At 40.4% G+C, this 15,467-nt stretch overlaps 1 protein-coding gene across 1 annotated transcript; it reads left to right on the top strand.

Annotated features, from left to right (window-relative positions):
- Positions 1–136: 136 nt before the first annotated feature.
- LOC100485626 (uncharacterized) lies at positions 137–14,580 on the top strand. Its single transcript, NM_001371824.1, is given in 9 exon segments — positions 137–235; positions 619–834; positions 3,570–3,776; positions 5,098–5,331; positions 5,877–6,030; positions 7,535–7,644; positions 9,669–9,782; positions 11,160–11,306; positions 13,196–14,580. Coding segments are annotated over 9 exon segments (1,416 nt in total). The 3' UTR covers positions 13,331–14,580.
- Positions 14,581–15,467: the final 887 nt, after the last annotated feature.

Here is a 15,467-nt window from a genome sequence, read left to right as displayed (position 1 = left end):
GTAAACAAAACTGGCCACTTATTTCCTTCTATTAGCTATAAAAGGGTGAGAAGAGAGAAAGACTAATTTCAGACTTCTTCTAACCTTCTGCAAGCTGCATCCCTGCCATATACACGGTCCCACTAGTCACCTGACTATGGAGAACCCAGGCTTTGTAATGCACGAAGATGGACTCTCAAATACGGCACCTTCTAAAATTCCGCAGAAGAATGGTCATCTTTATCCATGTGAAGAGGTATCTTTTTGTAACCCTTAGCAACCATTCAGATGTAAGGGAACCTAGTTGCACACCCTACAGCACTGGTAGACAACATTGGAGAGCACAGTGTCAGTGTTTCTCAGTCAAGAAAGGATCAGATGGGGCCGTGAGTGAAGTCAGGGTTGGGGCCAGCAAACAGGAACATGAGGAAGAATGGAACATTAGCCAAGAGAGGGCAAGAGAAGTTGAGTTCAAGAAAAGTGAGGGTTGGAGATAGGTTTGCATTTTTTTACAAATACATTAGTATAAAATGGCCACACCCTCTGGCTAATTTTATCGGTCTTTTTCCCCAGTTTATTTTGGCCATAGCCAACAGTTGGGTGGTGACTGAAACTTACATTTTCCCACTTATTTTCCAGAATAAGAGATCCTATTGCTCCCTGATGAAGCTCTTCCTAGTTTGCTTATTGGCGTGCCTGATAACCACCACAGTGGGAGTGTTGATATTATCTCTGGTTTATGTGGGACACTTTAGCCCCAAAACTGACACAGCAGCTTCTACCACAGCGAATCAGCCTTCACAGAACAACGCTGACAGTCGGTTTAATTTTCTGAATAACCTTGGTCAATCGAAGGTAGGTTAATTTACCGACACTGTATATATTGACTTACAGCAGTAACTCATAGCAATTATAACGGCCATTTTTTTTTATTTTGCAATAATAGGTTCTAATTAGTTCTGTGACTGCCAGCCTAGGGCTTTTATATGAGGTTTGTAACCTGAAAATATATAGTTTGGGTTTTTTGTTGCTGAAAACCCAACGTTGGAAAAAATACGTCAGCTAAAACCTGGCGAGATCATGTAGAAGTCAACAGCAGATGTCCCTTTTTACAAATGAAAGATCTTTCTTTGCTTTGTGGTTTTAAAGGTTTTCATGGTTTTTTATGCAGCCTTTTGTGCAACAATGTAAAGAAGACGCAGTTTTGATGCAACAATTTGAAAAAGTCACGGTTTTCACATTTTTTCTGCGACTTTGTTTTGTGTTCATGCTTTTTGCAATTCTGATTTTTTAGTAAATGACTGCCATTTGTGGATAATAAGTGTATTCCTTTACTATAGCTAAGTGCTAAAATCAGATAAATAAAAGTAAAATACATAAGTAAGTGATAAATCAATATAAATTATTATAAACAGTGACTAGTTATAGAGCAAGAAAAGAAAAAAGAAGATTGGCAGGTAGGTTTAAGGTGGCCATACACGTAAAGATCCGCTCGCCTGGCGAGGTCGCCAAGCGAGCGGATCTTCTCCCGATATCCCACACCTATGAGTGGGGGATATCGGCGGAATTTAGGCTAATTCGGTCATTTGGACCTGGAGCCAAATGATCGAATTATAGCGACTGGAATAGGCGCAGTCGGTTCGGGGACCGCATCAACGAGTCGATGTGGTCCCCGATCTGACTGAATTTTTTAACCTGCCGATCGATATCTGCCTGATTTCAGGCCAGATATCGGTAAGGCAGGCCAGTCCCCTACACGGCCCAAGAAGCTGCCAAATTGGTCCAAGGGACCGTTATAGGCAGCTACAATCGGGCCGTGTATGGTCATCTTTAGAGTCCAATAAGGGGGTGGGTATATCTCAATAGCAGAGTAATATTTCCGAAAATGGTGCGATTACTATAAAGCTAAAAAATGTAGACAAACAAGTGCTTCTTTGGAAGAGTCAATGGTTTAGTCCACAGTCTTAACAACTTTTCAAGTAAATGTACCCTCTACCATCTCTAGTCCTACCAGTCAAAGCAAAATTTACCATGTTCTACCTGGTGAATTCTACCACCCAAAAAGCCCTGTAAAAGATTGGGTACTGAAGTTAAGAAAGTTCTACCAATGAGTAGTCCAAGGGGGGCATTTACTAGTGCTTGATTTTTTTGGTTTGGGTTTTTTGTTGCTGAAAACCCAACGTTGGAAAAAATACGTCATCTAAAACCTGGCGAGATCATGTAGAAGTCAACAGCAGATGTCCCTTTTTACAAATGAAAGATCTTTCTTTGCTTTGTGGTTTTAGAGGTTTTCATGGTTTTTTATGCAGCCTTTTGTGCAACAATGTAAAGAAGACGCAGATGCAACAATTTGAAAAAGTCACGGTTTTCACATTTTTTCTGCGACTTTGTTTTGTGTTCATGCTTTTTGCAATTCTGATTTTTTAGTAAATGACTGCCATTTGTGGATAATAAGTGTATGCCTTTACTATAGCTAAGTGCTAAAATCAGATAAATAAAAGTAAAATACATAAATAAGTGATAAATCAATATAAATTATTATCAACAAGCCGTTGCGGTCCCCGATTCGAATGAATTTTTTATCCTGCCCGATCGATATCCAGATTTCAGGCCAGATATCGGGTTGGGCAGGCCAGTCCCCTACACGGCCCGATGAGCTGCCGAATCAGTCCAAGGGACCGATATCGGCAACTACAATCGGGCCGTGTATGGCCACCTTTAGAGTCCAATAAGGGGGTGGGTATATCTCAATAGCAGACGTAATATTTCCGAAAATTGTTGAGATTACGATAAAGCTAAAAAATGTAGACAAACAAGCGCTTCCTTGGAAGAGTCAATGGTTTAGTCCACATTCTTAACAACTTTTCAACTCATCTTCATTTTTTATTTATTATAGTTTTTAAGTTGTTTGCCTTCCGTTTCTGTCTCTTTCCAGCTTTCAAATGGGGGTCACTGACCCCGGCAGCCAAAAAACTATTCCTTTGGGAGGCTACAATTTTATTGTTATTGTTGTTTTTTTTTTACTTATCTTTCTATTTAAGCATCCTCTATTCATATTCCTGTCTCTCTTTCAAACCACCAAATGGTTGCTAGGTTAAATTGGACCCTAGCAACCAGATAGCTGCTGAAATTCAGAAACCACAAATAACAAAAAATGAAGGGCAACTGCAAATCATCTCAGAATAGCACTTTCTACATCATAGTACAAGTTAATGTAAAGGTGAACAACCCCTTAATAAAGTCATGTGTGCTATTTTTTTCTGAGTTCTTGCAAAATTCTAGAAGTCCAAAAGAAATACTAGAAGCCCTTTGTGTAAGGGGAAGATGAAGATTCTTGTAGCCTTCCAAACTGGGAAAAAATAATCAAAGTTTCCTACAGTCCTTCACTTACACTAGTCCCAATCCTTGGCTTCAGGGAGGGCACCCACTCTTTATTAGACTTATCTGGGCTATTTTATTGCTGGTCTAGAACCCCAATATCCTTCAGCCATACTATGTGCCACAGAAAGTTGGCAGATAGACTGTCCTATACAAGCTATTTATATTCTATATAGTGTATCTTGCAACTAATTCATTCATTTCCTTTCAAGGTTTTTACATTCCAAGGGGGCTCCATCCAATGGGCACGATTTAGAAACAACCCCAGTGATTACTCTAGTCCGGCCGAACTGAAGTTTGGCACTAGTATCAACAAGCACCAATCCATGATGACTTTGGGCACCATACGGATCTTCAGCCAAGGAATGAAAGTCCCACACTGGCATCTTAACGCCAACGAACACGGGTTTCTGCTCAAGGTATGCGAGTCTTGTTGGGGTTTTCAGTACATTTCTGTAGGAATTCTTGAGGCATTTGTGCATTTGTTTCCTTTTCAAGCTTAGCTAAAGAAATGCTTAAACTTGTCGCTGGTTTAATAGTCCCACAGCAATCATGGATGTTTTTATTACCGTAGACTACTCAATGTACAGTTTGGTATTAATAACAAAAGGAGGGATGGGTTAAAGCAACAGATTGGTTGATATCTGGTACACACATTATGACTTTTATTTACCCATTTGAATCACTGGCTGCTATTTTTTTCCCAGCATGCCTGATAAATATTTGATCCAATGCTTATTATTATAGGGTTGGCTTAGGGCACATACATGGGCAGATGTTTGGGCACTTTATTACAACATTTCCAAACTCCCTGCTTAATAATGCAGACGGAGAGGAACTCTGAAGCCAGAAATACTAAGAGCTTATTATCCATCAAAGGAGGAAAGGAAATGCCACTATAACGGCACTCCAGATACTGTATATTAAGTTATTAGAGGTGGTTCACCTTCAGGTTTATTTTATGTTCTAGAATGACCTATTCTTAACAAGTTTTCAATTGGTCTTCACTTTTATTTTATAGTTTTTTAATTATTTGCTTTTGTTTTCTGACTCTTTCCAGCTTTCAAATGGGGGTCAGTGACCCCACAGCCAAAAACTATTCCTCTCAAATGCTACAATTTTATTATTATTGTTACTTTTTATTAGTTATCTTTCTATTTAGACCCTCCTCTATTAATATTTTTGTCTATCTTTCAAACCACTGACTGGTTGCTAGGTTAAACCTTAAGCTAGGTGACAAAAATCAGAAGACCCAATAACTTATCTGGTCTAACATATATTTTGCAATAAGAATGCACTTCACTTGCAATCACTTGTTGATAAAGAACTGTTTACCCACTGTATAATATACACAATCAGAGTTGGACTGAGTAAAGGGCCCACCACGCTGCACTTCGCTATGCTGTACCTCCAGGGGAACAAACCGCCATCTTTAATTTCATTTTAATCCAAAACTGCGCACTCCTGGCTAGCTTGGGAGCAGGGAGGTGTGCCATGGTCCAACAGGACCAACAGGATCAAGTCCCACTAAGATTTTTTCCCATAATCCCGCTAGGCTAGTCCGACCCTGTACGTACTGTAATAACATAAAAGATTTAGAAAAGTATGAAATCTTTCACTTTAGAAATTCAGATTGTAAAATGGTGCCGGGGAAAATGAGTTCACAGCAATGAATCCAAGTTTGGTTGCACTGCCAGAAACTTTAAAGTCTGATATATAATATTTGCTCCATTTCTTTAGGGTAAAGCATGGATTGGCATTGTAGAAGCTGGGGGCAGTACGGTAACTACATTCAACATTACTGCCGGGCAGGTCGTTTTCTTTCCTAAAAACACGCTGCACTGGGTGAAGAACGTGGGCGATGAAGACTGTCTTTTCATCTCCTTCTTCACTACTAACGATGAACTGAAAACCCTTGATGTAGACGATGCATTTTTTGGGACCCCAGAAGATATTCTTTCAAGGGCATTGAAGGTCGGTACAAAACACAGAGAAACATTATTTGTGCCAAAAGTGCACAGTAGGTAACACTGGTTGGCCATTATTATTTAATAGTTTTCCATTCCCTTTTGAACCTGGTATTCTACCAAGAAGAAATGAAATTGCAGCCAAAGCATTGTCACTATATATTGTCACTCTCTTCTGACTGTGTTTCCGTTTCCACTTGGGCCTTATGGGTTCTCCTGTTTCTGATTTGTTGGGCTGAAAAAGAGCCAACTGGATCTTCCTGATTGTTGAGGTCTGTTTTAGTATGTTATTGAATGGTCAATTCTAAGCAACTTTTCAACTAGTTTTCATTTTTGAATTATTTGCTTTCTTCTTCAAACTCCTGCAGCTTTCAAATGGGGGTCACTGACCCCACCAGCCAAAAACTATTACTTTGTATTACTCTGTAAGGCTACAGTTTTATTGTTACTGTTACTTTATATAACTTCTTTTTCTATTCAGGTTCTCTCCTACTTATATACCAGTCTCTCATTCAAACCGCTCCTAAGAACTGTGTTATTGTCTCGTTTTAGCCTGAAGGAGGGGTACAGTTTATCAGAACTTTTAAGAAGCCAATAGAAGATCAATCAATAAACCTCCCTGCAAACCTAAAAGATCTGGTTAACAACGCCAGCTATGCGCAGTCGGCCAACTCTTCTGTCTGGAAGTACTTTTATGATCTGAAAGGTATTTATATTATTGCTGGGTCTCTATGGGCATGAGTGCAAGTATCTATATGTAAATTCCATAAATCACAGTTTGCTTTAGTCATGTTGCTATAATATATTATAACCCACACAAACTTTAACAAAAAAAACCCCAAAAAGTCTTCTTCAAGGCCAGAAGCGTTTCTAGGATCTATGCCACCCTGAGACAGTCTTTCCTATGCCACCATCTCCTAGCACCCAACCTTTAGCTTTCCGAGGGGGGTCGCATCGCTAGTGCAGAAAGCACAATTGCATTCTCTGCACTAGCAGAGCTGAATTCCAATTTTAAAATGGGACTTTTGACTCTTAAAGTTACCGGGAGAGGCTTTTTGCCAGCCCAGGTATCCTAGGTTGCTGTGGTTTCTCCACTCCCTTCATGGCAGCAGTTGGCCATTGGCTGGACTATGAAAGTTGTAACCCAAGTCCTGGATCTTGGGTTACCTACAGAATCCATAATAACTCCAGTCTTATAACCTCTTGCAAACATGTATGGGTTAATACCCCCCCATCACTTTAAATTATAAGGATGTTAGAAGTCACTGAGATGTTCATGATCGATATGAAGCCATAAGAGCTTAATACGAATAACAGATCTCCAAGTCTGCCAGCAAATGAATTGCAAGCTCCATTTTGAGTTAAAGGGCCACATACCTTTTTTTTTTATTTCTTGTAAAAATTTTATTTTTTCAAGTAAATATTACCATGTGACTGTATTATTGTTGTTATTTTACATTTCTATGAATGTCTTAGCTTCTAGTTTAAAGGAGAAGGAAAGCATTTTGGCATTTTACTGCCAATAGATTTGCCACATTAGTGCCACCTAAAACTATATATTTATTATGCAGAAAGCATTACCATACCTGAGTAATGAGCCCTAGAGGCTCCCTCTGTTTGTTTAATATAGCAGCTGCCATTTTAAGTAGCTTCCTGCCTACAGTCTAGCCCTTATACCTAAGGGGGGGGGGGAGTTCTTAGCATTCTGGTGAAGAGGGGAGAGTGGAAAGAGCTGCGCAGACTCTGGTCCTGGTAATGAAGGATTTTTCTGAGAGAGGAAGTCAGATACCCTAAGGACATGTTTACAAAAAAGGAGACAAGAAATCCTGTGTTTCTTTTGACAGAGGAGCATTTCTGTGAGTGTTTATGGCTGTATTTACATAGACCTTTCTAATAAAGTTTACTTAGTTTTTACCTTTCCTTCTCCTTTAAAGCTGGCCATACACCTTCAGATTTTAGTCTTCATCCGATGAACGTTCGGATATCAGTTGTACGTTTAAGTGCAACGATCTAAAACTCACATTCAGCCTGAAATTGTAGGATAAAGCCCTAAAAAACAACAAATGGGAGGATGTTCTGAACATGAAATAGTTGGCAGGGACCAATTGTAAATGAAAAAATGAAAATGAATAGAAATAGCACAGATAATAGTTTCTAAATGACTGTTCTACTCAGTTCTGGGATTCCTATACATTTCTACTTATTTATAGGTTCCAAAGAATTTTCCTACCCCGGGGGGGTCATGCAGTGGGCGCGCTATCGCAAGAATGGAGTTGGCTTAAATGAGAATGAACAAATCTACAGCGACTCTTTAAACCAGGTAAATCGAATGCATTCTATGTTTATATTGTATTTATCACCAAAATTATCCCATACATTTTTTTCTTTAATAAACAAACTATTCGAGCTTTCAGAAAAAAAAGGTGCCAGTATTTACATTACCAGATTTTGCTGTGTTTTTTGATAAATGACCCTGTTATTATTATTGCTTTCTATATTCCATAGGGCTTTGTATTATTTACATCAGTCTTTGGTTCAGGGAAACTTGAGAAGTCTTCATAATGAAATGTTTAGTTTGACAAAGGGCTGATTTATAAATTATTATTATTAACATTTATTTATAAAGCGCCAACATATCCCGCAGCGCTGTACAATAAGTGGGTTTCATACATTGGGCATACAGAGTAACATATAAAGCAATCAATAACTGATACAAGAGGGGAAGAGAGCCCTGCCCAAAAGAGCTTACAATCTATATGAATCTATTATTATTATTATTATTAACATTTATTTATAAAGCACCAACATATCCCGCAGCGCTGTACAATAAGTGGGTTTCATACATTGGACATACAGAGTAACATATAAAGCAATCAATAACCGATATAAGAGGTGAAGAGAGCCCTGCCCAAAAGAGCTTACAATCTATATGAATCTATTATTATTATTATTAACATTTATTTATAAAGCGCCAACATATCCCGCAGCGCTGTATAATAAGTGGGTTACATACATTGGACATACAGAGTAACATATAAAGCAATCAATAACCGATACAAGAGGTGAAGGGAGCCCTGCCCAAAAGAGCTTACACTCTATATGAATCTATTATTATTATTATTAACATTTATTTATAAAGCGCCAACATATCCCGCAGCGCTGTACAATAAGTGGGTTTCATACATTGGACATACAGAGTAACATATAAAGCAATCAGTAACCGATACAAGAGGTGAAGAGAGCCCTGCCCAAAAGAGCTTACACTCTATATGAATCTATTATTATTATTAACATTTATTTATAAAGCGCCAACATATCCCGCAGCGCTGTACAATAAGTGGGTTACATACATTGGACATACAGAGTAACATATAAAGCAACCAATAACCGATACAAGAGGTGAAGAGAGCCCTGCCCAAAAGAGCTTACAATCTACAAGGAGAAAGAGTTGAGACACAAGGTGTGGGAATGCTTGAATTCTAATTTTCGGCGCTATTCAATTTAAAACGTGTGAATTCGAATTATGGTTTCAAAAACCTGAATGTTCAATAGATGATCAGCGCAAAAAATGCAAAAGACTCAAATGTAAAACACAGGCATTTAATATAGGGATGCACCGAATCCAGGATTCAGCCTTTTTCAGCAGGATTCAGATACGGACGAATCCACGGTCCTGGCCGAACCGAATCCAAGTCCTAAAAATCACTTTTTGTCACGTAAACTTTTTACATTTTTCGGTGCATGTAACCATTCCAAAGCCTATTTAGCATATACTTTTAAGTTTAAGAAGTATTCAGGAGTTAGGCCGAATCCAAAAAAGTGGAATCGGTGCACCCCTAACTTAAAAGTTTGAGAGTTCATGTAGAAGTCAATGGGAGGCAAAATGTAAGTGTTTTTTCCAATTCGAGTTTCTCTAATTTTTTTTGAGTGTTTGTAGATCCTTCGAAAATGATGGGTAGAATATAATTTGATGTATGAGTTTTTTTCACGGTTTCATTCGACTCAGGTTTTTATATTTTTTAATAAATAAGCAACATTCGAGTTTAGTAAAGTTTTCAAATTGAAAAAAAAACAAACTGTAATTTCAAATTGTAATTACCTGCAAATATATATGCAAGTGGTTCTGCTCAGTTCCATAGGTTGAACTCAAGAGTTTGAGAGTTAGAACATAACTAAAGGCTTAGAACATAACTAAAGGGTTGGAACATAACTTTGCTTGAACATAATTTGATCCAAGTTCAGAACAACTCAGTTGGGTCAGAAAAGCAGAATTATCAATAGTATATTTGAGGCCACAGTTTAATTCAAGAGACTGTTTGAGACTGTTTCCCTTGTTGCCAATAGCACGCCGACACGCTCACCCTTGGGACCTTACGCATCTTCTCCAACGGCCTGCGGGTGCCACATTATCACTTCAATGCGCATGAGATGGGCTACGTCATCAGCGGATGTGGTCAGGTAATTGGACTTACCCCCCAAATGTAATAAAAGGCACTATGTTTGCCTAGGTGCCCCACATCGCAACCAATAAGATGTTTGCTTTTAAACAGGTACATGCTTCTTGCTGATTGGTTATTATACCAGTAGCAAACTATTTACCTCTTATTCCTGTACTCTTAGGATATTATAGGTTTTACAGCAAGGAAGCCAGAGTACCAAAGTGTAAAAAACAACAGCAAGTGGGCTTTTTTGGCACATTGTCTTCCCCACTGCACTATTGCCACAGGTTTCTGCCCTCCATTTTAGAGACCTGCTGCAACCGGCGCAAATTGTCGCAATGTACGAAAAAATTGCAAAAAATACGCACAGTATGAAAAAGTATTTGGAAACGATCATACTTTGATGAATGTGCCCCTTAATATGTAATTGGCATAAGTCAAGAAGTTTCAACAATAAGGGGCACATTTACTAATCCACGAACGTCCGAAAAGCGTCTGAATGCGTTTTTTTCGTAATGATCGGTACTTTGCGACTTTTTTGCGAATTGTCGCGACTTTTTCGAGCTCTCAATACGAAAGTTGCGATAATTCGCGAAAGTCGTAATGGCTATGAAAAAGTCGCGACAATTCACGAAAGTTATAATGGCAATGAAAAAGTTGCGACAATTCTCCAAAGGCATAATGGCAATGAAAAAGTCGCGACAATTCACAAAATTTGTTATGGCTATGAAAAAGTCGCGACAATTCGCGCAAGTCGTACCGGTTACGAAAAAGTCGCGACAATTTACGGGAAAGTCGTAACGGCGACGAAAAAAATCGCAAAAAATACGAAAAAGTCGCAAAATGTTCGTTTTCCAATCCGAATTTTTCTCATTCGGATTCGGATTCGTGGATTAGTAAATCAGCCCCTAAGTCTTGAGACTATTAAGATTTTCATTCATCCAGGTCATGGTATATCTATTATAACTTATGGTCCAGTATTATGGTTATACTAAGGGATGTCATTCCTAGTGGCATAGGATTGGCTTATTGTACAATAACAACAGAAAGACTGTTTATTAGGAAATTCAGATACAACATGATAATGAGCCCCATCTTGCCCCACCAACATGTCCGAATATATCTACCATCCCACTCTCACTGGCTACCCCTATGGCTCAGTGGGGCCTCACTGCAGAAAGCCCTGGGCAGTCACACCTATTTAGACACCCTCAAGATTGATTTGTGCTTTACCCTTGTATACAGAATGACAAATACTACTACTACTACAAATATTAATAATAATAACAATAATAATAAACAATGCAGTGCACAAAACAGTACTAAGTAGAGGTTAAAAACTGTATACTGTACCTTTATTGAACCAGCAATGAAGAAATAACCTTGTTACTTACAGATTGGAATTGTAGGGGACGAGCCTGTTTCTGAGTTTACGGTGGGCGTCGGTGATGTGTTTTATTTCCCGATTGGGGCTCAGCATTACATCAAAAGCACATGTGAAGAAGAATTATTGATGATTACGGCCGCCACCACTGGGAACCAGGTTTGTTAGATATCCAAGTTTATCATGTGCTTCCTAACATCAACTTTAGTCCTAGTGATGCATGTAGCAAAACCTGTAATTGCAGATAAATATAGTTGGCAAGTAATAATTCCCTGTGCCCCCATTCTTGCTGCCTGAGGTACAGCTCTTTGCCCTCCCAGAATGGATCATTAGGCGGCACTGCATCCGGGGGAGATGTATAACATCCTGCCTGGATTCCATCTTGTGACTTGCTGTTTGATGCAGTCTGCATTATCAGTGCTATGTCTGAGCAGACAGAGCAGAGCAGTAAAATGTTGTCTTCTCCTTAGTTTCCAGGTAGGCTAACTGAATTCAGCTGGTGTTAATCTGACCACAGGCTCTCAGAGTTAGCGATCGCTCTGCCTATAAAATCCCCAGCTCTGTTCTCATTCACTGCCCATTGTTGATCAAGCTCATTTGATCCACTTCCTATTGCTAATTCCTGTTCCTGCTTCCTGTTTCCCTGCTCCTGTCCCTTGTGTTGTTTCCTGTAGGTCAAGTTTGCTTGTTCCTCGGTGCTCCAATTCCTGTTTCTGACTTCCTGTTCCTGCTTCCTGTTTCCCTGCTCCTTTCCCTTGTATTGTTTCCTGTAGGTCAAGCTTTGTTGTTCCTCAGCGCTCCAATTCCTGTTGCTGACTTCCTGTTCCTGTTTCCCTGCTCCTGTCCCTTGTGTTGTTTCCTGTAGGTCAAGCTTGCTTGTTCCTCCATGCTCCAATTCCTGTTGCTGACTTCCTGTTCCTGTTTCCCTGCTCCTGTCCCTTGTGTTGTTTCCTGTAGGTCAAGCTTGCTTGTTCCTCGGTGCTCCAATTCCTGTTGCTGACTTCCTGTTCCTGCTTCCTGTTTCCCTGCTCCTCTCCCTTGTCTTGTTTCCTGTAGGTCAAGCTTTGTTGTTCCTCAGCGCTCCAATTCCTGTTGCTGACTTCCTGTTCCTGTTTCCCTGCTCCTGTCCCTTGTGTTGTTTCCTGTAGGTCAAGCTTGCTTGTTCCTCGGTGCTCCAATTCCTGTTGTTGACTTCCTGTTTCCCTGCTCCTGTTCCTTGTCTTGTTTCCTGTTTGTCAAGCTTGCTTGTTCCTTGCTGCTCCAATTCCTGTTGCTGACTTCCTGTTCCTGTTTCCCTGCTCCTGTCCCTTGTGTTGTTTCCTGTAGGTCAAGTTTGCTTGTTCCTCGGTGCTCCAATTCCTGTTGCTGACTTCCTGTTCCTGCTTCCTGTTTTCCTGCGCCTGTCCCTTGTGTTGTTCCCTGTAGGTCAAGCTTGCTTGTTCCTCGGTGCTCCAATTCCTGTTGTTGACTTCCTGTTCCTGCTTCCTGTTTCCCTGCGCCTTTCCCTTGTGTTGTTCCCTGTAGGTCAAGTTTGCTTGTTCCTCAGTGCTCCAAATCCTATTGCTGACTTCCTGTTCCTGCTTCCTGTTTCCCTGCACCTGTCCCTTGTGTTGTTCCCTGTAGGTCAAGTTTGTTTGTTCCTCGGTGCTCCAATTCCTGTTGCTGACTTCCTGTTCCTGCTTCCTGTTTCCCTGCCCTTATCCCTTGTGTTGTTTCCTGGTTCTGATCCCAACTTGTCTTGAGTTTTTCTCATGGTTCTGCTGTTGTTTTCTGGTTCTGACTTGGCCTTCCTAACTATTATAGTTTTGCCCTTACATTTGGTTCCCTCACTTGACTCTGTGGGAGTCTTTGGATTCTCGTAGGCCGGGCAAGCTGAGGGCTAGGCCCAAGGCCAAAGGTGGCTGTTGTAAGAGTCACTAACCCTGGGGTTTGGACTTGCCGTACGTGACGGGATGGTAGGCAGGGGCTTTACTCCAATTTCTGTTATTGTTCATAGGTAAAAGGTTGATGTCGTGCCTCTTTTTAAATGTATTTTTTCAATTCCACAGCTGGAAACCCTGGATATGGATGATTATTTCCATGCTACGGCTGATCACATCCTCGCCCAGCTTTTCCTAAAGAAACAAGATGAATTCAAGAAGATCCCAGTATTTACAGTAGACCAGTCTATAAACATTCCTTAAGCCCAGCTCAGGCCTATCTTCCACATACACAATGCCCTCGCTATATGAGGGGGGCATTCGCTGCTGAATTGTGTATCTGTACAAACACACACACACACAGATTGTGATGCAGGATCTGAAACTTGAACTTTGCCTAAGGTGACCAGACCTTTTCATTATGCAAGAAGACTCTGATGAACACATGTGGGATATTGCTCATAGCAAAGAGATTACTTTTTAGAATTGCCAGATTCTGGTCATTGTAATGTTAATAACACAGGTCATGGAACAATGCCAGTTTTCGATGCTAGAGTTCTGATCCAATGATGCCATGTCTTAGCATGACACTTTCTAGGCATTTATGTCATTATGTAGAAAAGACCAATAGGTCCAGCTAGCCCACCCACCATTGCTCGTCTCTGTGAAAAGACAAGATGACTTTTTATTCTAGTACCCGAATACTCCCAAGCATGGTACAAGCCGTTTACTCAGGAGCAAACTTATTGTAACAGGACCACTTGTAGCACAGCTGTAGCACAATGTTCATGTCCTCGCAGAGCTCCAACCCTGAGCCCAGGCCTGGCTCATCTCCAAGTCCTTATCTGTGGCTGTCCACCTACCCCCAGGCCCCATGGCCTACCCAGATAATCCCTTCTGGGTAGTCAGGGAAGGAGGGATACTTTTATAGTCTTGGACCTCCAACAGCCCAACCAACAGCTAGGTAACTTCTAGGCCTATCCTTAAGTCCCCTAACCTGGGAATCCTAACAGCCCATTACAAACCGTGGGCGAGGGGAGGGGCCATTCTCCTAGCACCATAAAGCCCTGCTATGCTACTCTTTATGTTACTCTTATTGGGCTCCAAGAGCTACTTTGATGTGGACACCCATCAAGCAAATTCCAGTTGGTGGATAAATTGGACTGATGTACAGTAGGTACACATCCTCAGGCCAAGGCTGTCCTAATTCAATGGGATTTTCCATCCTGCTCAATAAATATCTACCTGATTACCAGTCATTTGGCCCCATATACCGACCACAGAACTGTCAACGTGATTAGTGGCTGAGATACCAGGCAATATGGGCCAATGTGTGTCCAGCTTAAATGCTTTAAACCTCCCTTGACACAACCTCAGTGAGTGCCTTTTTGCCCCTCGCAGTTGTACAGATTAGATGTAATGTGATGTAACCAAGGGGAGGCTATTGTGAATTATTTTTTTATGCTATTTATAAAGCATCTTTAAAGACTGTTAGTAATTACAATCAATAAAAGAAATTGTATTTTTTACTACAACTATTTGGATTATTGTTTCCTGGATAATTATCAACACTTCTGTATTATTTTAAAGTAGAAACTGAAGTATTTTTTTTGTGGATGTCTCCTGTGATTGCACACTGAATAGTTGCACAGCGGGTCTGTATTAGGTTCACTTTTATTAAACTTGTTGTTAATAATGACTTAGGGGAGGGGATTATGAGTAATGTATCAGTGTTTGCAGATGACACAAAACTCTGCAGACCAGTCAATTCTATCCAGGATGTGACATCCCTGCAGCAGGATCTTGGCCAACTGGCAATCTGGGCAGCTAAGTGGCAGATGAGATTTAATGTGGATAAATGTAAGGTCATGCACCTGGGATGTAAAAATATGCCCCCCACTTATACCCTTAATGGGACTGCTCTAGGCAAATCCATAATGGAGAAGGATCTTGGAGTCCTTGTAGATAATAAACTTGGCTGTAGCAAGCAATGCCAGGCAGCAGCTGCAAGGGCAAACAAGGTTTTGAGCTGTATTAAAAGGGGTATAGATTCACGGGAGGAGGGGGTTATTCTTCCCCTTTACAGAGCGCTGGTAAGGCCCCATCTAGAATATGCTATGTAGTTTTGTCTTCAGTTGATGGACAGGTGTCTTTTTTCAACCTATGTTCCTATGGGACACAATAATGAAAGTGTTAACAGACAGTTTGTCAGAGAGCTCCATGGCTCTGATAAACAACCCCAATATGATCAATACTGTCATTTGGATTATTTGCCCTTTAATGCACGGCCCTCTATACCTTCTTGTATTGATTATTGGCTGCTCTTTATATAAATCTATATGTTTAATGTATACACCCATTTATTGTACAGTGATGCAAAATATGTTACTACAGTCACCAT

This window comes from Xenopus tropicalis, chromosome 1 (genome assembly GCF_000004195.4).
Source record: "Xenopus tropicalis strain Nigerian chromosome 1, UCB_Xtro_10.0, whole genome shotgun sequence".
NCBI lineage: Eukaryota > Metazoa > Chordata > Amphibia > Anura > Pipidae > Xenopus > Xenopus tropicalis.
The sequence above is the reverse complement of the archived record's forward strand: the minus strand, read 5'-3'. Positions and strand labels throughout refer to the sequence as shown.